Below are 24,154 nucleotides of genomic sequence, written 5' to 3'. Positions count from 1 at the left end.
TAATTAGATTAATTTGCCACCTCTTAAACAGCTACAGCAGGTTTTACATTAGCAGGTAAAGTAGGGAGTCAGTTTTATCCACTTTTCATTGGTTTCTATTTTTGCTTCATAACTTTAATTTTGCCGGTATGCTCTCCGTCTGTGCTCTATCAACAATCAAACTGTATCTACTTCTAAAATTCCTGAATCAATTGCAAGGATAAAAATAAAACTGAGAACGATGAGAAGAAACTTAAGATTTGTTGCCTCAGGTTGATGCTGTGCAATAAAAATTCAAATTCAAAAAGGCTGCAAAAATGTCATGCAAACAGGCTTGTCTTTTGTAATTAAGATAAAGGTGGCCACGTTAACAATATTCAGTGATTAATATTAAGAATTATAATTCTCAAATTACATTAGGCTGCTGCGTTTTGTTTAATGTGCTTCATTATTACAATTTTAGCAAATGCTATAATAAGCTTCATTAAATTCTTCAGAAGCAAATAACCGTTTATGTTGTGTTAATTGGTTTTGATAGGCCAATGCATTTTTTATAATGAAGCTTTTCTTCTAGTGTTTCATCGTTTTCCTGTCAAACTGGTTTGTGGTATGACATCACACGCTAGGGTAGGACGAGTCACGTGATCGATTCCCCTTCACCTGCAGCACCAGTGGCGGAAGACAGGTGTAAGTATCGGTGCCAGGTAAGAAAACGATGGTTTTTAATAATATATATGTGTTTTAGATAAAACTATATGTTATCAACACTCCCACGTCGTGAGTGTCCTTAAATAATACGCAAAGTTATTTTGCGTTTATTGATTTTGGAAGACTTCAGAGCTTGTAAGCATAGTTCCGTTTTATTTCTTACAGGTTCTTTTGTTGACAGTCTGGTTTCAAACCGCGTTAAAATTATGTCATGCGACGCGGATTTTGTGCCGTCGTTAAAATTATTTTTAAACTCGGCGTTTAAGCTTGTTTGACCCGTGTGTAACTCGCGTGTTTATTTTTGTCAGGTTGCTTTGTAAGGGGAAAAACACGGTTTTAAATTCACCTTGGGAGGCAATGTAACTACCGTTCCCAGGTAAGACAGTTACTCACTTCAGAGTTTTGTAGTATAGGCTACAGTGTGCAATTTTGTATGCGCATATCAGAATGTGATTGTGTATTTTTCATAGTGTAGATCGTAAAGTTGTAATTCCTGCATTGATCAAAACATTTTAAACAATTGATTTTAATTGTTAAATGTACTATAAACTATAAATCATATTCACTGTGTTGGTTTTAATAGGCCGTGACATAACAGTAATAATTTTCTTATTAATATCAGGTAGAGTTGAAACATTAGCACTTATTCAGTTTTATGTGCGTAAAGAAATGTGCGGTGATGTTTGCCTGTATATGAAACAATACAATATAATAATGTGGATAACCTTTTTCATTCTCAGTTCACTCAAGCTGCTAGAAGAGCCATCCCCATGTCTTTTGGAAACGGGTCAGCGTCCCACTTTGATCGGATCCGAGATATGCCTCACTATGATCAGGTGCCCATCGGCTCACTGCCGTGGGGTCAGCAGGCTCCTTACCCGCTTGGCGGTGATGTGGCAGCATCCAGCTATGATAGTCTACCACCTCCGCCTCTCCCCGAAAACCCTCCTGTTGGCCCAGATTTCTACCCGAGTGATGTTGAAGACCAGGTGGATGATGCCATGGACATCAAACCCATCCGACGCTTCATTCCTGACTCTGTGAAGAACTTCTTCAGAGCCAGTGGCAACCGAGGCAGCAAGAAATGGACCTTATCGCCACCACCGCCTGATGCGAACACCACTACCGAAGGCGTCCCATGCTCTCCTCCACACTCACGTGCACCCTCCCTACAGCCCCCAGCTCTTACCTAGACCCTTATGGAGGGTCCGGAGGCAGCTACAATTCAAGGAAGGAGCAGGCAATGTTATTAGGGGAGCCGCTGGAATCAGTCTCTGGGCGCTCTTTGCAGACAGCTATGACTTACAGTGAGAAGGTGGAGGAATACAATCAGCGCTATGCATATATGAAGTCCTGGGCTGGACTTTTGCGTATTTTGGGATGCGTAGAGTTGCTTTTGGGAGCTGCTGTTTTTGCATGCGTCTGTGCATATGTGCACAAAGATAATGAGTGGTTTAATATGTTTGGCTACTCCATGCATTCAGTGTATGGGGGTATGTATGGTGGAGCATCAATGGGGGGCATGTATGGAGGAAGTGGAATTTCCTACTCGGGACCCTTGACTCCTTTTGTTATTGTGGTGGCTGGAGTGGCCTGGATAGTGACTGTCATTCTAGTGGTGTTAGGCATGACCATGTATTATCGTACCATTCTACTAGACTCCAGCTGGTGGCCAATCACAGAGGGTGTGATAAATGCGACGTTAGCTTTGCTCTACTTGTCAGCCGCAATTGTATATGTGAGAGACACAGTGCGTGGGGGTCTCTGCTATTATCCACATTTCAACGCTGGGCCCAATGCAGGGTTTTGCCGAACAGAGGCAGGGCAGAATGCTGCCATCATCTTCCTTTTTCTCAACACGCTGTTGTATCTCGTGGGAGCAGGCGTGTGTCTGAAGCTGTGGAGACATGAAGCTGCAAGGATGCGCAGAGAGAGAATGGGTCAAGATGTAAAGTTCAAATTACTTGTTCTTTGAAATAGATTAACACAAAGTGAAATATAATGCTCAAAATGATTCCGTAATAGCAGTAAATCTAATGAAATTTAATTGGCTTGTTTCTCCATCTCATTCATTTTTAGAGGAAATCAGAAGGACTTCCGCTCAATATGGTAAGCTGTTGAATTTTAATAGTAAAAAGAACATTTTCAGATTTGACATTTCACATTGTTGTAATGTACTATTTGTAATCTCAGATTGGTGCTGGCTCAAGTGTCTCCGTGCCCATCCAAACTGTTCCAGTAATGGCCAATGCAGAATCTTTTGATGGCACACCTGTTAACCCAGTTATGATGGAACCAGAGATCTTAAGAGGTCATATTCCTGCTGGCCACATCCCCAAACCTGTGGTCATTGCAGATTATGTGGCGTAGGTTTCAAAGAATACTTATGTTCACTGAAATCTATTATTTAATTCAGGTTACTTATATATAAATGTACAAACTCTTTTTTTTTTTTAATGAAGTTCAGACACTAGCCACATATTTATGATTGACTATTGTTACCGCATGCCTTTTTAATCTCATCACTTTGGTGTCTGATCTTTCTCCTCACAGGAAATATCCCACAATCCGGACTGATGAGGAGAGGGAGCGGTACAAGGCTGTGTTTAATGATCAATATGCAGAATATAAAGAGCTCCATGCTGAGGTCCAGGTCTTAACGCAGAAGTTTGAGGAAATGGATAATCTGATGAGGAATTTACAACAGCAGCCGTCCAGTCAAATGGTAATAGTTTAGAGCAAATACTTTCGTAATTATTATACTTGCAGGTTTTAAGAGAAACTACATTAAATATTTGTAATTGAAAATTTGTTTGTTTCACATCACTATTAAAATAAATAAGTTAACACTCAAAGATTATTAAAAACCGCAAAGAATTGGTGACCAATCACAATACAACTCTATAATTTCTCTAAAAACATATCTTTAAAATCTTTTGATTGAAACGGCAATATTTTTTTTTATATTAATCTTGATTTTCCTCTCACAGGAGCAAGAGAGAATGAGTAGCATTATTCAAGAGTATAACAGAAAAAAGACTGTAAGTACTGTTTAATACTGTTGTGTATTATACTTTTAGGAGTTTTAGATGAATATGTAGAATACATGTTAGGTGTTTTACTTTTCCCAGAAAAGATAATCCATGACGTGTGTTCTACAAGTTTCTTTGACCTATTTCAAAATCTTCGTCTGCCTGTTGCCTTTCTACATTCTTTAGTCATTGCAAAAGAATGACATGGTATCTGTCTCTGTTTGAGCGCCATAAACAGTAGAAACTGAAAAACTGGAAATGTTAGGGGGACATAAATGGAACTATTGAAATGTTTACATACTTCCTGTCTGTGTGTGAGTGCACGCCGGAGATTACTTTACTTGTTTCTGTTTTGTAGGATCCGACATACCAGGAGAAAAGGGAGAGATGTGAATATCTGAAGAGCAAACTTGCACACATAAAGCAGAAAATTCAGGAGTATGACAAAGTCATGGACTGGAATGATGGTTACAGCTAAACAGGACTCCATTTTACTTTCTTCATAGAGGTTCCAGGAAAAGAAGCATTCGGCCGAAAGAAAATCTTCCATGGTTATACTTTCAGGAAATAATTTTTTGGTTTGGTCTTGGTCGGTACTGAAATAATTTCCTATTGATTTCAATAGAGCAGGAATGTACAATGAAAAACACCTACCACTTCAAACCCAACACTGAAAATGATACCTTCTTTATTACTGGTATTTCAGGCACAACATCAGCAATATTTTAATCTACGTATGATATATTTTTTATATACACTTTTAATTTTAGAAGTAGGTAATTTGAAGGAAATCACTCGAGTCTTTGAGCTTCCTCAAAGTTGAGATATAAACAGCTCTCGAGATGTAAATAGCTCTCAAAATCGTATTTGTTTAAATATCAGTATCTCTATAATGATCCTAGATTTCTTAGTGCATTTATAGTTTTCCTATTTCATTTTTTAATTTTTGTGTATTTTATACTGTACAGTCATGTCACGTGTGAGTTATATGTACATTTTGTATTGCCATATCCATCTACCTTCAATTATTTTTTTTATTGACATTGGAAGTAGATCAAATAAACAGGCCTGGCTCTGCATTGTACTGGCAAGCGTTTCCTTTTTAACAAAATAATGAACTAGTAGTTCATACTCAGAAAAAATACATACCACCTCTCATGTGTCTGTTTATATTTAACATGCTATACTTCATGGCTCAGAGCATTACAGACCTGTGGTAAAGTAATGTACACTTAATGTACGCTTGACAATTCTGAAGGTATTAGGTTACAAGCTGCAGTGGATTCCAGGAAGAAAAGCTGCTCATACAACCTTATGCCTCATGAATATTGAATGTGGGGTGGTACCTTTTCAAACGGTACACTTTTGTACCTATTAGTTTCAAATATATTAAGTACTTTTAGGGTACCAAATTGGGCTCTTTAGTTACAAACCTGTCCCTTTTGAAAAGGTACCACCCCAGTGACAGCTTTTGTACCTTTATTTCTGAGAGTGTGTGTAATAATCTAGAACAACCCTTTGTTAATCATTGTTACTGTTCATAGGACAATTTATGTCTAATGAAACCATAATTACAGGTCTGAGCCATATGTTACACTAAGGAGGCTCTTACATTAGCAATACACTTGTTTTTTTAAATTTCTAATTAAATGATGACTCAAGTGGATTTTAAAGATACCTCCTAGATTACAAGCTTGTGATTTGGGCAATCGAAAATTCCCCTGGTCTTACACATTATTTGACATTTATAAGATGAGTGGTTTTCAAATGAATTACAGGGTCTTCAAAAACATTTTCAGACCAAGTAGCCCATGGTGTAGGGATGGAGCAACGACTCCCTGCGACATATACAGTTTTGCAAACATTTAATTACCGGAAGGTTTCTAAGGATGTGGTAAACTCAAATTGCACTGATAATTTGGTATACGTGGTCCCCACCGCGTTCCTGGAGGCCCCCCAACACTGCAAATTTTGCATCTCTCCTTTGCCTAACGCACCCATTCCAGGTCTTTGAGTCTCTACTAATGAGCTAATGATCTAAATCTGGTGTATTTGATTAAAGAAACACGGAAAACATGCGGTGTTGGGGGCCTCCAGGAATGTGGTTAGGAACCACTCTCCTATGGTGTGACAGCAAAAAATTTAATAAATAAATAAATGACCTCTAACACTGAGGATAAAACTCTCTCTAATTATACCTGTATGAATATACATTCTCTCATGTTATTTGTATGTTGATTTATTTCTACATATGTCACATATATGACACAGTCCAATTTGTATGGCAACTACGCATATATAAGTCAAAGAAATTGTCTAAGCTAGGCCTACTAGTATAAATGATCCAACAAAGTTAACTGAAAATGAGCTAATATTAAACAAAATGCGTCAAGATATATGTATTGTGAATGCGGCTGGTCTCGCGTCGGTGACTCCGCGCCGCGCGCACAAGTTCAGGGCGGGGCTACACCTGTGCAGGTGAGGCTGGGGGAGGCTAGTTTCACTGATGTGTTGTGAGAGAGACGGCAGATCTATGAAACTCTCTCGGTATTTAGCGGGCGTTTCCTGAAGGCTGAGCGTCTTGAAGGTCCGTGAAATACTCCTGTAAGGAGCGAGGAAGGCTTACAAATTATTTACCAGCAGTAAACGCTTTGGTAAGGATTGAGGGTGAGTTTATTTATTTTCTCATTTATATTTAAATATTCCGAACTGAACACTGTAGCCCATTGTAGCCCATGTTGTTGATTGTTGCGTTTACGAATAGCCTACGCAGCGTAACCAAATTGCACAGAACTCCTAATTAAATGGTTAAATGGCTATTTTTAGGACATTCAAACGGTACGCTAACTGTCTTCGTGTTTTTTGATAAACATGTTTTTCTTCAGACCATCATAATGTGGATGTTCATGTAAAATTACAGGTGTCATGTGTCCTAATTCTGAGAATATTTTGACGTAGCCCTTTTTTTTGGAATAGTGCACAAGCTGAAATACTGATGTAGCCTAGGCCTACAGGTTTTTTTTTTTTCCACTTGATCTCAAACGCTGATGTAATATTCTTCTATTTCACTGCTACAAATGAAAGCATGTAGAAAACTGCATTTTATCCATACCCAAAATAAATGAATTAAAGCTGATATTAAGTTGTTTTGTTACAATATACTACTCTGATTGTATGCATTTTTTTTTATTCAAACCAGTAAAATTGAAAAGAAAAATTTGAAATTCAGACTGAAAACTCTAAAATCTCACAATAATATAAAAGCATTACAATAAGCCAGATTTAAAATGTAAATTAAGATGAATGTGTAATTAAAATAATCAATCTTTTTATTCTAAACATTATTTAAGTGGACATGATAGTAATTTTATATATATCTTAGTTACCAGCTATAAAGCACAAAACTGTGTCCCTTTTTACACAAAAAAAAAATAATAAAAAATGCATGCCGAGTCGTTAATAACTGTAAAATAAAAGCCACTTAGTATCTTAATTTGTATCATCATCTTTGTATCTATCTGTCTCTATATTTTTTGTTTCTCCGACAGTGCATTATGATATCATATTGATCTTTTTTTCCGTTCTTACACTAGATTTGACCCAGATAACCCTGTGAAGTTTGTCCAGGAAGCTAACAACATGCCAAAAAAATCAAGTCACCCTCCTGCATATGGAGGCAGACAGTAAGTTATTGTAAAGTCATATTAGAGAAAGCATGTAATCATCCATTATCGGTACAGACAAATCTTTGCTATAAGTGTTATGAACTGAGCAGTGTTGTTTTAGTATTATTGATATACTATAATAGTTTTGTTCATATTTTGAATTAGGTTTTATTTTGTATTTTCTGATTTGTTTAAAAAGATTTAATTTAATTTTTTTATTTTAATCCTTTAAAATTACATTTAATCTTTTTGTTTTATTAGTTTTCAAAATTTTATTATTTGTTTTACAGTTTGTCTATATAGTTTTTATATGTTTTTGTTGGTATATGTGTGTACATATTTAAATTTTAGTTCATGATTTTATTTCTAATATAGAGTTTTTTTTTTCATGGTTTTAGTTAACTATAATATCCCTGGATAAATTTTTTTTTATTTGTAAAGTTTACCTATTACTATCCATATTATCTCACTTCATCTTTTTAGTCATCGCCGAACCTCCCATCGCGCACCTTCTTATCACCCCGATGAAATGCTTCACTTTTACCGCTGGACATCACCCCCAGGTGTCATGAAGATCTTGTGCATCATCATCATCATTTTGTGTGTGGCTATGTTTGCCTGCGTAGCCTCCACACTGGCATGGGACTATGATGCCAGCGCCATGGGCCTTGGGAGTCTTGGGATGGGAGGCTATGGAGGCAGCTATAGCGGTGGATCATACAGTGGAGGATCATACGGCGGTGGATCATACGGCGGTGGGCTCAGTGGATATGGAGGAGGCTATGGTGGGGGTCTCGGTGGCTATGGCTATGGAGGCGGCACGTACATGGACCCAAAATCTGGCAAGGGTTTCATCATCGCGATTGCTGCAATCACCTTTATTGCTGTGCTCATCATCTTCGTCCTGGTGGTGTCGAGGCAGAACGCTGCACAGTCTCCCTCGTTCTATCTGGCCTCCATCATTATTTGTGCCATCCTGGCTGCGCTCATGCTCATCGCCACCATCGTGTACCTGGTCGCTGTTAACCCCACCTCTCAGACGTCTGGATCCATGATGTATAATCAGATCTTGCAGCTGTGTGCGCAATACCAGAACCAAGATCAGGCCTCTGGCATTTTTATAAATCAATATTTATACCACTATTGTGTAGTGGAGCCTGAAGAGGTGAGCGTGTTCTCCCGACTGAGAGTAGGCCAGATTCAGAATAATATTTGTTCAGTTCGGGTTGGCTATTATCAGACACAAACTTAATACCCTTCTAGTTGAGATTCATGCAAACACTGAATCTGGTCTGCCATACTGTCCTCTATATTGTTGTTAGTTTACAGTGCTATTTAAAGCGTTTTATTTATCCTTTCTTTTTAAGGCCATTGCCATAGTTCTTGGGTTTCTGGTTGTGGTCGGATTGATCATCTTACTTGTGTTCGCGGTGAAGACCCGAGGGCAGATCAGGAGATACGGCAGGGAGCGCGTTCTGTGGTATGACGTGAAGACCATCACCGACGGACTCACATCCCAAGGCATCGGGGAATGGGTAAGAATTTTCACTAGCAAATTCCACAAAAGATCTATTCATTTCTTGTTCATATTAGTTTTGTTTTTTAGGCAGTGGAATGCATAGATTCATGATGTTATGAAATTTAAGACCATTTGTGTAGCACTTAGGTTGTACTATTGCTACTATTTAATACCCCAGAATGCATCTTAATCTTGTTTTATTTTCAAATGTTGTTATGTGGTGCCTATAGTTGCCCCACTGTTTTTTAGGTGTATCCTTAGTGTAGAGCATTGCTGTTAACTTCTCCGCATGAAAGAGTTTTCAGAGCAAGATTTCCACGAAGAGGTGTTGTGTCTAGTTTCTGGGTGTGTCCTCTTATGCACTTGATGGGAAAACATGATTATCATCCAAAAAGCCTTGATTAAATGCACATAGCACTTAATAATGACTTAAAAGTTCCTGAACTGGAAGGTTGAAATTGTTAGACCAAAAAACGTGATCATGTTGTAGTGTTACTAGGTCGCTCCATTGGCTTTGTTCTTACACAAATCACCATGTAAGCAGTGGTAGTTTTGTCCTTTATGTCATGATGGTATTTGTGGAAGTGGTGGAACCGGTTTTGCCTGGCTTTAATGTTTGTCCAGACTATTTACCATACAAAAAGGCGATTGAATGAGTTGGGGAAACAGAGAGGCCTAGTGCAACACTTACAGGAGTTACAGACTACCAAATAATGAGTGAAATTGTTTTGAGATGCTAGCTTTTTGGATCAGTCAGGACTATATATATAATTTATTTATTGCATGCATGAAAGATATTTATTTATTCAAAATGTCTCTATTAACTCACTAGATATGATTTTTTTTTTCTTCTTCAGGTTAATAATGTGTCTGGAGATCCAGAGGCTTTTGTCAATGACCACAATGATCAAGTTGCAGTTGCACAGCCAATGGTTCACAGCCAGAAACCAGTTTACGTTCCAAGGTAGGCCATCTCATAGCTAATGCATTACTTTTCATCCTTCTGTAGACTTTAAGTGATTTTGCCTTAATTGGGCTTGACTAATATTTATAATAATCAAACTTATTTTAGAATAATTACATTTGTAGTGGCTGACTATAAAGATGATACTTTTTTGTGAATTATTAAATTGCATAAAAAAACAGAAAGAGCACTTCTCTTAATCAGCCGAGTAAGTACAGAATGACTCAAAAGGATTGGTCTGCTCAATATTAGTTTGTCACTAAAGGTGCCACAGAGTAAAGGAATCCAGGAAGTCTTGTCCCTGTATGAATAGGACCTGGTGGATTTTGTTTGTTTGTCATGAACACGAATAACCAGTTTCACAAACTGATTATGTGGACTAACTGAAACTATTGTAATTGGAAAGCTATTCTCACTTTGTCAGTATCAATCAAAATTTTAACTATCATACCTAATTATTATTATTTTCTTTAATAAAAGTAGTTCTGACGTGACAAGCTCTTTAAGTGGACTGAAAAGTAAACTGAGAGACTATGACACTGGAGAGTCTGGAGATGAGCTGGACACGGACTATCAAAGGTGAGGGAAATCTTTTATATGGTTATATTTGGTAGTCCTGGAGTGCTTTTTCTTAACATACTTGGCGTTTGTGAATATTTGTAATCAGTAACGCTCTTGTCTTATTTTCCTCTTTACCTCCATTTTGTGCTGCGACGCTCTCAGTGAGTATCCTCCTATCATTAATGAGCAGGAGAGGCTTGAGTACAAGAGAGAGTTTGACAGAGACCACATGGAGTACAAGCGTCTTCAGTCTGAGCTAGATGATATTAATCAGGGCTTGGCAGATACGGATCGAGAGCTAGATGGCTTGCAGGAAGGCAGCCCACAGTTCATGGTATGTAATCTATAAAGACAAACAAAAATTCACAAAACATGTCACAAACTTCAAAAGCTTTGAGTTATGGGTGATCACAAAATTACTTTCACCTTTCAATAATAATAATATAAATAATAAAATCTAATAAAAACTTATTTATAGTATTAAGCATTAATATTGTTTATGAAGTCGCTGTTTAATTAAAATGTTGCATTATTATATTACTCATGTTTTTCCATAAAAAGGATGCCATGGATGTGTACAGCAGGCTCAAAAGTTTGAAGAAGGTAAACCCTTTCAGATTAGAACATTGTGATTTTGTATAATTTGTCACAGCTGTTAAAAAGAATTAATGTTTGTAGTAGATCATGATTATGATTTAATTGTATTGGTGCAAATGTAAATTCTGACCCGTTTCTGTCTCGCAGTCTCCAGACTATCAGATGAAAAAGAAAAGGTGTAAAGAGCTGAAGACAAAACTGTCCTTGATCAAAAGAAGGGTCAGCGACTATGACCACAGACAATAAAACCAGGCACTAGAAACTCCGGAGAGTATGTTGCCACATGATGTTTTGTTTTGGGACTTTAGTGTATCTTTATGTCTGTATTAAAAATCTGTATCACTGTTATTATCAAAAACTGTATGGCTGCTGTATGACAGGTTTTTTGCTTTTAAGTAAGCTTGATCAAAATATTGTGGTATCAATGAAGTATTTTTTTATTTTATTTTTAAAGCTAGATAAAGTCTTCTTTTAACATTTTTATCTTTTTCTGAAGATATGTAGTCAAGTTAAATTTAGTGTAGGCAATCTTTAATATGAGCAAAACTGTGACCACTTTTTTTTGTAGTTTCAGGGATCTTAAAATACATTCTAATGTTGTTTGTTGTAATGTCTTTGTGGCTTTTCTTTTTTACTTGTTGATTAATCTGTCACCAGAATAACAATCTATGCTGTTTTTTTAAGCATGCACAGAACAGGTGTGAATTCAGTTTAATTTCATTTCATTATTTGGTTCTTTAAATCTATAGAGAATTAAACCATATTAATGTGGCAGACGAAATATGTTGAATGTACAGTACACTTTTATGCTCGTTATTTGTGTAAAGATTTGGTCAAATAAAAGGCATTCAATTTCAAATGACTTTTGCATTAATTTCAGCTTCTGAAATTAAAATAGACAAGTAAAAGCTAATCATAAACTGATTTTATGGATTCCACAACTCGGAACTACTGTTCAGCTTTTTGCACCGGAGGACATAACAAATCGACGGACAAAGGGTAGCCCGAGAGTAAATACGGGATGAATTGGTTTGTTGTTGTAGTCAACCGAGCAAGTTAAGTCACATGTTTATATGAACTTGATAGAAAAATACAGTTTATAGGCAATTTTATGTATTTGTTATTTAAAGTACGGAAATCTATACAACGTATAAGGGAAGGTCGGTGAGGAGACCAAATGCAGAAGTCTATTGAAACATCTTAAACGGCAAAACTGTATAACATTAACCTTAAAGAAAGCTTTGTTAAAATTATAAAACATGGATGAAGAACCAGAGAGAGCAAAACGCTGGGAAGGAGGATACGAACGAACATGGTGAGGAATTGAGCTTTAGGTTTAATTGTGTACGTTTTCAAATTAAATGCACTGTTTACCTCAAATTGACACAAAAATTATCATTGTTAATAAAATATATTTCATAAAATACCGTAAATAATTGTATAAAACAGAAAAGCTCAGAAACTATGGCTTAGTATGTTTGTAAGGAGCGTCACAAGACTGCCAGACACTTATGTTTATTAAAGCACACGAGAACGCATACGCTGTAATGAGCCATTGACATGTGTCTCTCTCAGGGAGGTCCTGAAGGAGGATGAATCTGGATCTCTCAAAGCCACTGTGGAGGACATTCTTTTCCAGGCGAAGAGGAAAAGGTACAGCACTCAAATGCAAAATATAAATACCAGTTTGAGCTGACTGCATATTGCTTTGATAGTCACTTGCAGTCTCTGTCACGTTACAGAGTCTTTGAGAGTCATGGACAAGTTCGGCTTGGGATGGTAAGATGCATTTTACTGTCCCCCGTTGTTTTAGTATTTTTTTGTTGATGGAGACTGATCATAATCGTGTACATAATTCCCACCAAACCAGATGCGGCACCTCTTTGTGATCATAGACTCGTCTAGATCAATGGAAGATCAAGACCTGAAGCCCAACAGGCTCACCTCAACCTTAAAGGTTAGTAGCGCTGCATCCGTAGTGACATATGCAAGCCTAACTTTATACGAAATCTGATCTTTCATTTTGCATTCTTTAGCTGATGGAGTATTTTGTAGAGGAATACTTTGACCAGAATCCAATCAGTCAGGTAATGCACTTGTCTCTGTATCTTTCTGAGAGCGTTTACAGCCTGTGCATCTCGTTAAACTGTACCATGTCTTCACAGATAGGGATCATTACCACTAAGAACAAGAGGGCAGAGAAGCTCACTGATCTTGCAGGTTGATGCATTAGTATTATGTTTGCATATTTTGAGAAGTTTTCTTTATCGTTATCCTAACTTCATATCATTTTACTCTTACCAGGGAACCCTAAGAAGCATATAGCAGCTCTGAAGAAAGCCGTGGACGCCACGTGTGTTGGGGAACCATCTCTCTACAACTCTCTGAACTTGGCCATGCAAACTCTAAAGTAAGGGACATGTTGCCTCCATCTGAATACAGGGCTTTGTAACCTACATATTCCTTTAACGCGGTAACCATGTTTCTGTTTTCACGCAGACACATGCCTGCTCACACAAGCAAAGAGATCCTGGTTGTTTTCAGCAGTCTTACTACCTGTGACCCAGCCAACATCTACGAGCTGATCAAAGTGAGTGTGAATGATGTTAGCACGATGGTTTGATGAACGCTGATTTATTTGCTCTCTCGTTTTAATATATCGACAGACTCTGAACGGTTTGAAGATCAGAGTGTCTGTGATCGGTCTGTCGGCAGAGGTTCGGGTGTGCACCATCCTCACAAGAGAAACTGGAGGTTGGTAGTCTTACTTAAATGTGATTTCTCCCTTGTGTAATGTTTTCTAAAGTCCTTTTTGTCCCAATAGGATCCTACAATGTAATTCTGGACGAGAGTCATTTTAAAGAGCTGCTGATGCTGCATGTGAAGCCGCCTCCAGCCAGCTCCTCCTCTGAGTGCTCCCTCATTCGCATGGGTAATCACACAGACATTGTCACCACATTTACGCTATTAAAATTGAGTAAAATGCTAAATGCTTAGTTCAAAATTAGCCAAAGTATTTAAGAAGTATGTAGAACTGGGAATGCTGTAATTTAGTATATATTTTATATCTTCACCGCACTGTAAATGTCAAGGTGTCCAGGATTTGTTCTGATTGGTGTCTGGGAAATTTTGTATTAGTGTAAGCTACAGTATTGTAATATATCATCTTCTACAATATCTTTAATTCGCATAATAATTTTGTGTAGGTTTCCCCCAGCATGTCATAGCCTCCATGTCTGATCAGGATGCCAAGCCTTCGTTCAGCATGTCGTGAGTACAGTTTACATCTTATGTATGTGATCTTACGCTATTTAATCAAAAATACAGCAAAAAAATGATGTTATCAAGTATTATAACAACTAAAAGTAACTATTTTAATGGCTGAATTACATGTCACATGACCCTTCAGAAATCAGTCTAATATGCTAATTAGGTGCTAAAGAAAGAAATCTTATTGTTATAAACAGTGTTGGGGAATGTTATGTTAAAGTGAATGCATTACAATTACGATTGCATTACTCCCTAAAAAAGTAACTAATTATGTTACTTATTTTTTTATGAAAAGTAATGTGTTGCATTACCATTACCTTTTAAATATGAGCAGGGCTTGATTGTTTGTTTTTATAAAAAGTTCTGTTTATAGCAAGTATAAAAGCTTCTTGACACTAAATACTGGCATGTATAAATCTCAGGCTAAAGAAAGCACAACATCAGTACAACCATTTAAAAACAATGAAGCGCAATTATTAGTCTATGCAAAATCATTATTATTATTATTACGGTTGAACTGGATCATCAGCAAAGGTCAGCAGCAAAGACATTGGTTAATATAATTGGATAAGATACATTTGTGCTGTTTACCATATATAATTATTATTATCTGAGTTTGCATTTTAGTTTTAATTAATTATGATGTATACTAAATCAGTTTTTCGCACAGCACGAACAACTCACTTTACTTAAAAAAACAAAAAAAAACAACAACTGTGTTTATCAATGTTAAAAACATTTTCAGAATTTTAATGTCGAAAAAGAAGAAAGAAAATATCTTTACTGTAATTTTAGAACAATTGAATGCTTCCTTGCTAATTACTCATTTAGAAAAAAATCTTATTGACCCCAAATACTATCTTTAATGTATATTAATTATAGTTAATTTTCTAATATATTTCAGGCACCTAGACAGCGCTGGTGAACCAGGACTCACTCTTGGTGGCTATTACTGCCCGCAGTGCAGAGCCAAATACACTGAACTGCCAGTGGAGTGTAAAGTGTGCGGTATGTTCTTAGCATGTCCCTGTTGTTCAGTCTGTACACTAATCTTCAGTTTTCACAGTCTGCCTTCTCTCTGGTACAGGTCTGACTCTAGTTTCCGCTCCTCACCTTGCACGTTCCTTTCATCACCTCTTCCCCCTTGAGGCCTTCCAGGAGACCCCCCTGGAAGAGTATGAGGGCGAGAGGTGAGCTCCACACTCACTCTGTGAAAACCCCTCTGTCTCATACAGCCTATTTCATAGCATTAATCTGTCTTTTCAGGTTCTGTGAAGCTTGCCAAGGAGAGTTGAAAGACAAAAGTGTAGGTTTTCCCATTCAAAATCTTTTGCATGGGAGCATTAATTATTTCTTGTTTAAAATGACATTAAGTCTCTTTTTCTCCTATCTCCAGGTGTTTACTTGTCTAACATGTAAAAAAGTGTTCTGCGTGGAGTGCGATCTCTTCATACATGACACACTGCACTGCTGTCCTGGCTGCATGCAGACTGACAGGACGTCCTGATGTAAGACATATGTGAACTTCAGCACAAGTAGAAACTGGGAGATGCAGAAGAAAAAGAGGAAGTGATGATCCACTGATTCAGATTATTACTGATTATTTAGGCTTAACATAATGAAAGCAAGTGGTTGTCAGGGTCTTTGGCATCTTTCTGGTTTTTGCATCATAGCTGTGCTTAAGCTGTTACTGTATGAAAGGCGCCCCCTATGGGGAAAAGTGTCTCACTGGACCAAATGAAACCAGCATCAGAGAAAACATTTTGTGCCATTTTGTCAGTGTCCTATTTCTGTTTAAGCCACTGAGTTGTTATGATTTAACATGACATCTGTTTCTAGATTTAGTTTTCTATATACCATGTTATTATAGTTGCCTGTACTCAATTATGCAGATGCAAACTTGTAATTAGGTGTTGAGATGAATTGTTCAAATTAAATTCTTTTAATACCGTACTACATTGATTGACTTGTTTTTGCAAACTAAATTATTACTACATTATATATATATATATATATATATATATATATATATATATATATATATATATATATATATATATATATATATATATATATATATATATATAGATAGATAGATAGATAGATTGTATAAATTATCTCTGGTATATATGTTTAAGGTGTTGCAGCAAAATGTCCCACAAAAGCACAAAAATAATCCAGTTCACAAAAAAAATTTTTTTAAGATGAAATGTTCTTAAACAGATGACATTCTTACATTTTACCTTTACAAGCAATGGTACAGCTCTTCAAAAATATTCACCCCATATTCACAAATTCAGTATCACTTATTTCACACACTTTACCGAAGTTCTTATCAAAACATTTGCATTCTATTAAGCTGCACTATAAAATGTATACACCTATGACTTTGACATTTACAGTATGTGCTTCACAGCTCTATTTTCTTTTGCTGGTCATAGTGTCTGTGCAGCCAGGCCTTCAGTAGTGGGAGGTTCTTGTCCATCCAGCGAATGTTCTCCTCAATGTTCTCCAAGGCTTGCTGAATACATCTCAGTTCAGCTCCGGTCTCAGCCCGCAAGGAAGTGAAGAAACTACGAATCTGATGAAGCAGAGAAACACATCATGTAATGAAGTCTTCTGATTACAGGATCAGATATTTTTTTGGTCTAGACCAAATGACGAAAGCTCCCAATTATCTGTTGTCCTTAATATCTCTTTCTCTCTCTATATATATAGGAGGACTATATTTATATAAATAATACCTACCTCAGCTAGCATTTCTCTGGTGGAATATTGGTTGGTCACTCCCACTACCATGTGCGCTATAGAGTATGAGCCAAGCTCAAACCTATAGACAAATATCTGAAGTCATTAAAGGGCTCAGAATACACCACTATTTTGTGTCTAATTAAATCAGTATCTCACTTCTTAATCAGGGAGTCCCAGTTAGCTTTTAAAAAGTCCCATGCGTGTTTGTAGGCCTTAGGATTTTTACTGACGGAAGACACAATATATGGCAGATCCTGAGTCTTCATCACCTCTCCCACCAGACTCTGCTCCATCATCCTGACACAAATAAAGGATCGCATTAGCAATTATTCTTATTTTACTAAAGTGATATGTATCTGAATGTCTCACCATTTAAGCTTGTGATCGAGAGGGCTGGTCGTGAGGGCCATCTTTATCCTGCTCTTCATCGAGACATACATGGACTCCTTGTACTTCTCAAATAGGAATTCCCAGCCATCTTCAGTCCGGGCGCCAACAGAAAACACAGCCATAGTAACGTCATTCGGAAGGCTAGAGGCAAAGATATTTAATTTCTCCGTTAATTTCAAGAGGAAGTTTCAGAAAGGAAAGAAAATGATGACCTCTGACCTCATATTCCCATCGGTGTCCCTCCACTGGTTGAAGAGCTGGGTAGCGGTGCTGACACAGGGAGGATGACCCCGCACACAGCCGAACAGGAGCAGGTAGCTGCGCAGCATCCTCTGAGACACAGAGCCATCATCAGTCCACAACTGCTGGTCTATGAGCTTCCTGAACAGCTGCAGTATGTAGCCCTGGACCACGGAGAGAACCAGCATTAGTTACACATCTAGAACAGGGAACAAGGCATGCCTTGGGCAGCTCGTTTCATACAAAAAGGTAATTCTAATCTACTTAATCTACTCAGAATCACAATAAAGATTAATCAATTAAAACAACGACGATAAAAGCCCTTGTTGATCAGGTTTTAAATGAACCAACAAGGGCTTTCACACATCTTAAACAACAGATTATTGTTGCTATTCCAGTGGACCTGATTATTTAAAAATCACATATTAACAAAGAACACTTTTCTAGCCAATTAGATTTTAAATTTAACTAGAAAACTTTATAAATTGATGATCTTTATAAAAATTTCCATTGCATTTAACTTCCAGGGTTATGTGGTATTATCTAGATCAGTAATCACAATTTTCCTGATTAAATTACAATTAAAATTTTTCAATACCAAAATTCATCATTTATATTACTGTTCAAAAGTGTGGCATCAGTGTAAGATAAAAAAAAAAGTCATGAATTCTTTTAATGCACTGAATTGATTAAAAGGTACAGTAAAACATTTATACATCTTCTACTCCAAATAAATTCAGTTTCCACAAATTTATTAAGTAGCACTATTGTTTTTAACATTGATAATAATAAGAAATGTTTCTTAAGCACTTATTCAGCATATTCAAGTGATTTCTGAATGCGACACTGAAGACTGGAGTAATGCCAATGAAAATTCAGCTTTACTATCATGAGAATCAAATATACCATATTAAAACAAGCAGACAAAAAGGAGTTTAAATTGTAATCATATTTCACATGTTTTTATTGCACTATTGATATTATTACAATGTCAAGATACATTAGTTTTTCTTCTCAGAATTGCACGAACCAAAAAGAAGCTAATTTAAAATCTGAATCATGAATGAATTAATGATCAGTGTGATGCCTGACTGACCTTCATCTGGTTCTCCAGCTCCAGCATGTCTCTCTTCTCCATCAGTTTGTACAGAGGCACAAGCTCACTGAAACCCTGCGTCACTGGCATGATCTCAGTTTCCTTGCTCAGGTACAGTGTCAGGTCTAAAGCCTTATCCAGGGGAAGCTTACCAACACTGTGCAGAACACACAGGAGGGAGGAGGTTTTAAAACAATCCAGGGCATGAGAGCCTGCCAGCACTGTTATTGTATGATTTGCACAAGAGCACGTACTGTAAGCTGAAGAATAAGGACCTACCTGACCAGCTGGAAGGCGTTGTTGATGAGGCTGGCCCGGTCATTGCTGCTGAGCGCTGTGTGATTGTGTTTGAGCAGCGCGATGAGGTCATCCCAGCCGGAACCCTCATAGTGAACAATGTAATATCCACTCATGTCCACGTTAAACTTGATCCAGTCCACCTCCTCCGGCAGATACAAAACATCTGTGACGACATACACAACAGGTCTGTTAGAAATCAGATTTCTGTGGATGATCTTTGTTTTGTTTACAGATGTCTAGACACTGACATCTTACAAACTTTAAAAAAGAAAATACTGAAGTATTTTAATAGTATTATTGAATCATTTTATTAAAACAAATACCTGTTTTGGCCTTAAGCAGGAAGCGGTGAATTGTGGTCGAGTCGCTGGTAATGTAAGTCAACGGAACGTGCCACAGGAAGCTGTAAGATTAAGAATTTTCAACCAAGTGTTAAAAAAAAAATGAGGAGGAAAATTAGGAGAGAAACATTTGTTACTGTGAGTGTACATGATTTATATCTGTGCATATACAAGAATATAATTATAAAAAATTTTGTGACTTGGATTCATACATTGATAATATTTTATCTTGTTCACGATATGTATGATTCACTGTTTTATATGCAAGAAAACTAATAACTTATTTTGACTGGTAATACATCTCAACTGTATGGCATTTGTCACCATTTGGTGGTGTTGGCGGTCAAAAATGACAGGTTTTTTGGTATTATATTTCACTTAAACTTTGGTAAAGAGCTTTCAGTTTGAACACAGTACCATACATTTCTACTGAAATTATGTTTATGAAATTAGTTTCCTAATAATTTCCAATGCCGTCATTTTAATCGCAACAATACGTGTTTGTACATGGTGTGTGTAAATGTCTGTACACCAAAGAGCTAAAAGTATAAACCATGAAAAAAATCATATAAAAAATAAAATCAGTATCACAAGCATACAAATTAAGAAGCTGTCGATCTTTGATATTAATAATAAACCTGGATGTTTGTGAGGGGTCATCACTCTTGAGGTAACGCTCTTGACTTAGTCTAACTTCGCGACCTTTGACCTCCACCGTAATGAGTGGAAAGCCCTCCTGCAACGTCCATGTCTCCATCATAGCCTTAACGTCCAGCTCATCCTCAGAGTGCCATTTCTAAAAGATAAAATATCATAAAAATACATCACAACACCAGTTTAAAACAGGGTAAAGGGAGTTAATAATGTAACAGAGTAACCCACAGAAGCTCCAGAGTGTGAGACTGAGCGCCGACAGGACTCATCACCCTTCAGTCTCCCTTCATCCAGACCATCAGAGTCACACACCTATATCAGAGAGAGTCATCGAGACAAATCTTAACACTCACTACCATATCATGAGATCCTATACTCCTAAAACCTTTCTGAATTTTCTTTAGCAAAAACTATCAATTTTTTAATAGTGTAGCAAAAAGCACAGCTCACAAAGAAATCTTATTTTTAAACAAGCAGCTTTCTGTTGGATAATGTGGCAAATTTACTTCATTGATTTAAATGAAGTTTGTGGTTGCATGGAATGATGACTGGATTTCACCTGGGAAACTTAGGTAAAAAAAAGCCCACACATTTTACTGCAGAGTTCTATTCTTCTGCATCACACACTTGTACTCACATTGGTCAGACTTTCCCACAGGTTACTATTGACTGTATTCTGGTAACTGTAGCGTTTTAGGTATTTCACAATACCCAATTTAAACGCATCTGGAGTCAGAAACTCTCTCAGCATGTTCAGAATACAAGCTCCCTGAAATGACATGAACAATTGGATTTAAAAAGCTTTTGAAAGAGTAAAACAAGAACACATATTGCACATGAACGTTTTATTATGCACCTTATCATAGGAAACGTCATCAAACATTTCCTGTATCTGAGCAGGGTTCTCCACCGGTGTGGACACTGGGTGAGAGGAGCTCAAGGAGTCCACCTCCATGGCTTCAAAACACTTGTCTAAGAAATAATCCTCCTTTGGCACAAAGAAAATTGGGGTGGATTTTAGCAAATCACACAGAGTGCTTTTAAAATAAAATATATTGAAATAAAAGGGCAAAAGAAAATAAAGATAACAGTCCTTAATAAACAAAAACGTACAACTTGCAGTTCAGGATTGGTGATGTTGACAGACACAAACTCCATGAACTTGGCAAAACCTTCATTCAGCCACAGATCATTCCACCACTGCATGGTCACCAAGTTTCCAAACCACTAACAAGAACATAGAAAGAATGATCAATTACTTAATTAACCATAGCAACAATAATTACTAGAAAAATCCCATATTAGTTAACTGATGTCATGAGATCACCTGATGGGCCAGTTCATGGGCGATGATCATTGTAATGCCCAACTTGTCTGAAGCAGAAGATTTGTGAGGGTCAAAAAGAAGGCCTGATTCCCGGTAGGTGGTCAAACCCCAATTCTCCATCGCTCCAGACTGGAAGTCTGGTATGGCAGCAAGATCTGCAGAGCAGATTATATAATCAGTGAATCCAAAAGCAGGCCTTTTACAGTGAACTCAAAAACAAGCATTTTAAAAAGTAGACGAAATGTGGAGCCAACCCTGTTTTGGTAGAGGGTAGGGAATGTCAAAGTAGTCATCATAGAAGTCAAGCAGCTTCACTGCAGCATCTAGAGCAAACTCTGCCTGGTCGATCTTCTCTGGCACAGCATACACTGAAATCTGAATTCATATCAAATAAATACATTTATAGAGCATCACAAAAAGTAATAATTGATGGAGGTGGTATCTTATAGTATGGTATCTTATAAGCACTTGGTTTGGGGTGAATGATGTAATACAGATCATCTTCTAACCTGGACTCCATGCTGACTCGTTTTGCTGATAGACAGAAAGTCAGAAACAATGAAGGCCACCAGGTATGTGCTCATCTTAACACTCATATCAAACTGGTCCTCAAACAGGCTGTCTGGCAGCTCTACTGTTCTCAGCTGGAGTAAAGAAAAAAAGAGTAGACTCAACAGAAGAATCAGTGTCTCAAACGGCAGATTAATAGTTCATGCACTTTATGATTTATTCAGGTTTTAGTCAGAAAACAGCAGGATTGATCAGTAGAGGTTCTAGGAATATTATAACAACACCTTAGGCATGTTTGAGAGGGCAATATGCTTTGCTTCTCTGCGAATCCGCACGGAAAAGTTGGCTTTGAAGGCAGGTTCATCAAAACAGGGGAAAGCTGCCCGGGCACTAGTTGGCTCAAACTGCGTGGAAGCCACAAACCTGAGAATGTAATGTGCATAACAATAGATTATTGCTTTTTAAAAAATTATAAATCATTTTCAAAGCCATTTCGAAGAGAGATATTGGCTGTGCTTGTGTAAGGGTTCTCACCTGAGGTCTCCCTTGCTGGTACGATATGTGCTTTTGTAAAATCCATGAAAGCTCTCAGAGAGGTTGGCGGCAAACTCCAGTTGAATTGAATATACATGGCCTCTCTTCAGCACTGCATGCTCAGATATAAGTGCAATCTGCTGGAAGTATGGGTACTCTAGCACCTTCAGGGCCTGCAGCTGACCTATGTCTGATCCTAGCAACCTTGCTTTGGAAATGTGAAGATCCTTACTATGCAGTATGATTGTTTTGGTGATTTCAAGGACCTCAATTTGGATCTGCACCATTCCAGTAAAGTCTAAACTTGTGAGGTTGGGGTGGATAAGGAGATCATAACGAATGGGTAATACTGTGTCCGGAAGCCTCATTTTGTTCCACGGGAATGGTTCTCCATTAATTGATGTGGGAAATAAAGTTGTCTCTTGAGTGTCTGCAGCCCAGAGGTAAATGGGCAAAACTAAAAGATTCACAAGCAGAGCAAAGCGAATCATGGCTGCCCAGTACTACACTGTAGGGGGAAAAAGAAAAAAACAACAACACAAGCCCATGAGCTCAATATGTACTTGATTACTTTGTAAAAGTTCAGTTTTCGCCTTGGTTTAAAAATAATTTAGTGAGAAAGTGTTTAATGCTCTTTTATATATGTCCCTCAATTTACTGAATCGGTTCTTTCGAACAATTAATTTACGGCATGACGTAGTCAAACTGAAGGCACGTTGCACTTTTACTGATCGATTATGGATTTCACATGTCCAATGTCTTTTAGTTGCACATATAATTCCGCTCATAAAACATAATCATTTACAGAAAAAAAAGTTATTTGCTTAATCGCTTTAATATTATTTAATATTCTTTTGAAAACGATATTTCGCATGTGTTAAGCATTTTAGGCTTCCTATTGCAAACTGTTTCACTATCAGTTTACCGGTTTCCTACTTTAGGCTAACGTACATGTTTAAGAGCCACAGTTCAGTCATTATTAACCGTAAACCATTTCAATAGATTCAGTAAAAAGATCGGACTCGAATGAAATGGCACGGCGAATGCGTTAGTCAGACACCGATAAAATTAAATTGAGCAAAAATTCTACATTGGGTTTGTATAACACCAACGTCTTTTACTGTGATGTAAACCGAAACGGCACTGCGCGTGCAACAGCCAAGCTTAACCAAAAGTCGTCTGTACCATATAGTCACGTGCTAGAGATAAATTTCATATTTGTTTTTATATCACAAAATACTTACGATTAGGAACTACGCTTCTCGGTTAAAATCTCCAATGTGTTAGGTTTGGTTCAGCTGTGCATTCTAATCAAAGAATGTGAAAGTGAAAATACAATTCTTCAACATTTGCATCATGGGAAGTTGTTTTTTAAAATAAAAGCGCTTCTCTAACGCTTTAATTATACATTTAAAGTAACCCTATAAAATAAATACGACCTGTACGCAAAGTTGCATTTAACGTGCAGTAACCATGTAGATGCATGTTGCCAGATCCTCCCTCACAGTTCCCCAGACTGTGGAAATGAGCCTGAACCAAAATACCACCAGGAAGACTGTACTGTGATTGAACGAACGAACGAATGAATGAATTAATGAATGAATGACTAACATAACTCAGGAGAAGTTCTGTTTTTGAAAAAAAAAAAAAAAAAAAGTTGGTAGCTAGTTGTTGTACTGCACATTGCAATTGCAAACATGAAAAGTTACAGAACAA

The 24,154-nt window shown here is 37.3% G+C and overlaps 4 protein-coding genes across 7 annotated transcripts; 3 read left to right on the top strand and 1 right to left on the bottom strand.

Moving 5' to 3' along the window:
• Positions 1-7: 7 nt before the first annotated feature.
• Positions 8-4,803, top strand: marveld2b (MARVEL domain containing 2b). Its single transcript, XM_043239509.1, is given in 9 exon segments — positions 8-683; positions 996-1,063; positions 1,428-1,866; positions 1,869-2,635; positions 2,767-2,796; positions 2,881-3,053; positions 3,241-3,412; positions 3,678-3,728; positions 4,078-4,803. Coding segments are annotated over 7 exon segments (1,722 nt in total). The 5' UTR covers positions 8-683; positions 996-1,063; positions 1,428-1,457; the 3' UTR covers positions 4,198-4,803.
• A 1,416-nt stretch (positions 4,804-6,219) lies between these two features.
• Positions 6,220-11,884, top strand: oclnb (occludin b). 3 transcript variants are annotated; one of them, XM_043239511.1, is made up of 9 exons: positions 6,220-6,373; positions 7,313-7,402; positions 7,868-8,549; positions 8,752-8,919; positions 9,761-9,867; positions 10,348-10,446; positions 10,591-10,762; positions 10,990-11,031; positions 11,173-11,884. In XM_043239511.1, exons 2-9 carry the CDS (start codon positions 7,359-7,361, stop codon positions 11,269-11,271), a joined length of 1,413 nt encoding a protein of 470 aa, XP_043095446.1. In that variant the 5' UTR covers positions 6,220-6,373; positions 7,313-7,358; the 3' UTR covers positions 11,272-11,884. The 3 variants fall into 3 exon arrangements, with proteins under 3 accessions (XP_043095446.1, XP_043095447.1, XP_043095445.1); XM_043239512.1 differs by having other exon boundaries at positions 6,223-6,386; positions 10,351-10,446; XM_043239510.1 differs by having other exon boundaries at positions 6,224-6,386.
• Positions 11,885-12,007: 123 nt separating this feature from the next.
• On the top strand, positions 12,008-16,248 carry gtf2h2 (general transcription factor IIH, polypeptide 2). 2 transcript variants are annotated; one of them, XM_043238205.1, is made up of 15 exons: positions 12,008-12,340; positions 12,601-12,678; positions 12,768-12,804; positions 12,896-12,982; positions 13,062-13,112; positions 13,191-13,245; positions 13,330-13,435; positions 13,525-13,615; positions 13,692-13,779; positions 13,850-13,957; positions 14,232-14,295; positions 15,200-15,303; positions 15,383-15,485; positions 15,562-15,601; positions 15,692-16,248. In XM_043238205.1, exons 1-15 carry the CDS (start codon positions 12,285-12,287, stop codon positions 15,800-15,802), a joined length of 1,179 nt encoding a protein of 392 aa, XP_043094140.1. In that variant the 5' UTR covers positions 12,008-12,284; the 3' UTR covers positions 15,803-16,248. The 2 variants fall into 2 exon arrangements, with proteins under 2 accessions (XP_043094140.1, XP_043094141.1); XM_043238206.1 differs by having other exon boundaries at positions 12,326-12,340; positions 12,751-12,804.
• A 223-nt stretch (positions 16,249-16,471) lies between these two features.
• Positions 16,472-23,829, bottom strand: erap1b (endoplasmic reticulum aminopeptidase 1b). The gene is made up of 19 exons (XM_043238610.1): positions 23,683-23,829; positions 22,439-22,946; positions 22,189-22,327; positions 21,904-22,038; positions 21,649-21,769; positions 21,395-21,549; positions 21,181-21,294; positions 20,924-21,055; positions 20,705-20,836; positions 20,296-20,379; positions 20,052-20,209; positions 19,396-19,475; positions 19,052-19,235; positions 18,773-18,929; positions 17,656-17,840; positions 17,416-17,577; positions 17,203-17,343; positions 17,044-17,125; positions 16,472-16,876 (listed from the first exon to the last, which is right to left on the bottom strand). Exons 2-19 carry the CDS (start codon positions 22,927-22,929, stop codon positions 16,706-16,708), a joined length of 2,823 nt encoding a protein of 940 aa, XP_043094545.1. The 5' UTR covers positions 22,930-22,946; positions 23,683-23,829; the 3' UTR covers positions 16,472-16,705.
• Positions 23,830-24,154: the final 325 nt, after the last annotated feature.

Source organism: Puntigrus tetrazona, chromosome 5, assembly GCF_018831695.1.
Source record: "Puntigrus tetrazona isolate hp1 chromosome 5, ASM1883169v1, whole genome shotgun sequence".
Lineage (NCBI taxonomy): Eukaryota > Metazoa > Chordata > Actinopteri > Cypriniformes > Cyprinidae > Puntigrus > Puntigrus tetrazona.
Note: the sequence above shows the minus strand (reverse complement) of the source record. Positions and strands in the feature narration are given on the sequence as shown.